Below are 2,500 nucleotides of genomic sequence, written 5' to 3'. Positions count from 1 at the left end.
AGCAGCCGACAATGTCTAAACTCCATGAAGCACTTCATCAGGCCTTAAAGAGAGGGCCGCACAGAACACTTCTCAAAGTCAGACGAGAGGATGGAGGGAGCTGGAGAGGACTAGAGAGAGAGAGAGATGTGAATGACTGAAAGACTGAAATATGTATGTTTGAATGCTGGAATGGGACAGTCAGTCTGCATGTTTGGTCAGTGAGTACACCTGTTTAGTTTTGTGAGGTGCGAATCAAGAATCTCAAATATTAGTGCTAGTCTACATTTGTAATGTGATGGACTACAATGTGTCTATATGTGTTTAGGGCTGATGTTTTTCTTTAAGCATGAAACCATGGGCATGTAAAAGCCTTAATATGTATGTGAAAGTGTTAATGTGTGTGTGTGTGTGTGTGTGTGTGTGTGTGTGTGTGTGTGTGTGTGTGTGTGTTGATGATGGGCTCTTAATGGGTTCCGTCATAGTGTGTTCATAGGGGTTGAGGGCATGTACATGTGTGTGTGAAATGTGTGTGTGTGTGTGTGTGTGTGTGTGAAATGTGTTTCTGTGCACGTGTGCGTGGCTGATGGAGGTCTCTCTGGGTTGTGTGTGTGTGTGTGTGTGTGTGTGTGTGTGTGTGTGTGTGAGAAATGTGTTTCTGTGCACGTGTGCGTGGCTGATGGAGGTCTCTCTGGGTTGTGTGTGTGTGTGTGTGTGTGTGTGTGTGTGTGTGTGTGTGTGTGTGTGTGTGTGTGTGTGTGTGTGTGTGTGTGTGTGTGTGAAGTGTGTTTCTCTGCACGTGTGGGTGGCTGATGGAGGTCTCTCTGGGTTGGATGCAAATGTTTTGCTCTCAACCAATGGCATCAACACAGGCCAAGTTAACATGCCTCAGTTAGTTGTGTCATGGAGCACAATACACACACACACACACACACACACACACACACACACACACACACACACACACACACACACACATCAGGTCCAGTCAGGGGGAAACGGAGGGGGCAGTGGGGTAGGAGATTGTCACCACCCTTTCTCTTGCAACTTCCTCTTCAGTGATCAGCTCCACACAATCCTCCCCCTTCTGTGTGTCGCCCCCTGTAGGTGATGGTTCACATTACAGATGAGAACGACTGCACCCCTGAGTTCGTGCATGCCATCTACAGCCGAGACAACATTCCTGAGTCCATCCCGGCCGGAACCTCTCTCCTGCAAGGTAAAGAAGAGTGCATGTACTGTATGTCTTCTGCAGGTCTGTCTCCCTCTAACTTCTTTATCCCTTTCAACCTCTTTCTACTTCCCCTCTCTTTCTCTTCTGGCTGTCTCTATCTCTCTCTTTCTCGCTCTCTCTCTTTTTTCCATTCACACACTTTCCTCCTATCTCCATCTTAAGTCCATCTTGGACTGGGGGCGTGTACCTCAGTAGCCTCTGTCCTTCCCCCGGGGCAGCTGTACGCCTCCGGAGTTCAGGCTGTAATTACAGAGCAGGCCTCACTCACACACTCAGTCCTTCTCTGAGCCACGTGGGTAGGACATGGGAGATGGTGTTCTAATCAAAGGCCTGGCTACGGTTCTAAGGCCGAATGAGCTCCTCGCGTTCTCACGACCTCGCAACGCCGCTTAATCACTTCCCACCAGGAGACGTGTGCGTGTGTGTGTGTGTGTGTGTGTGTGTGTGTGTGTGTGCGTGTGTGTGTGCGCGCATGTGTGTGTGTGTGTGTGGTGCAGGCTCGGTCTCTCTATCCATCAGTGCAAAGATGAGAGATGAGAAGTTCAATTTCTCAACAGCAGCAGACTATGATGTCTGTGAGAGTTTTTTGTTGGCATGTCTACTTGTGTGTGTGCGTGTGTGTGTGTGTGTTGTTTCCTGTTGCATGCTTCTGTGCACATTTGTGTGTTTCATGTTTGTTTGTATGTGTGTGATTTGAGGTGGTGTGTGGGTAAATATTTGCACATCAACACAGAATTGTGTGTGTGTGTGCGTACTTAGCTGCACAAATGTGTGTGTGCTTTCTTGGCACCTGTACCTCTGCCTCGTCAGCTCTGGTGGCAGCCCAGAGAGATTGGCAGCCACCGCTGCCCTTCGACCCGTACCTCAGATGCGTGCCTCTGATTGGCCCTCACCTTTTCCCGAGCCACCGCCCCCCCCCCCCCCCCCCCCCCTCTAAAGCCCTCCAGTAACATCTCCCCTGGGACGCTTTATCTCTCTGCCCGGGCCGCCGTGCGATCTTATCACTGTAATTCAAAGAGTGTTTTCTCTTTGTTGTTTTTTTTTCTATCCCCCCTTTTCTATGGCTCTTTAAAAAATACATGATGTATGACATGATCAAGTGGGGGCCTCCCTGGGAGAGAGAGGAGTGTTGTGCTGCTGTTGTCTGGCAGACAGAGAGGACTGCTGGCTCCCGCCATCTCTGCCTCATCCCTCCATCATGTTTCATGACCTGTCAGCACTCACACTCACAGAGACCCCTGAAAGCTCCACTTGTGAGAGCCTACAGTTAAAGGAGAGGTTGGATTC

General features: G+C 49.8%; 1 protein-coding gene across 1 annotated transcript in view; it reads left to right on the top strand.

Moving 5' to 3' along the window:
• The window catches only part of LOC105893959 (neural-cadherin-like), a 141,036-nt gene that overhangs the window by 74,616 nt on the left and 63,920 nt on the right, over window positions 1-2,500 (top strand). The window contains exon 5 of the mRNA XM_031576959.1: window positions 1,087-1,198. Coding sequence (XP_031432819.1) covers window positions 1,087-1,198 — 112 coding nt within the window. The remainder of the gene's footprint in view (window positions 1-1,086; window positions 1,199-2,500) is intronic.

The sequence above is a fragment of the Clupea harengus genome, chromosome 11 (genome assembly GCF_900700415.2).
Source record: "Clupea harengus chromosome 11, Ch_v2.0.2, whole genome shotgun sequence".
In the NCBI taxonomy this organism is placed as follows: Eukaryota; Metazoa; Chordata; class Actinopteri; order Clupeiformes; family Clupeidae; genus Clupea; species Clupea harengus.
This window is presented reverse-complemented; position numbering and strand designations above follow the sequence as displayed.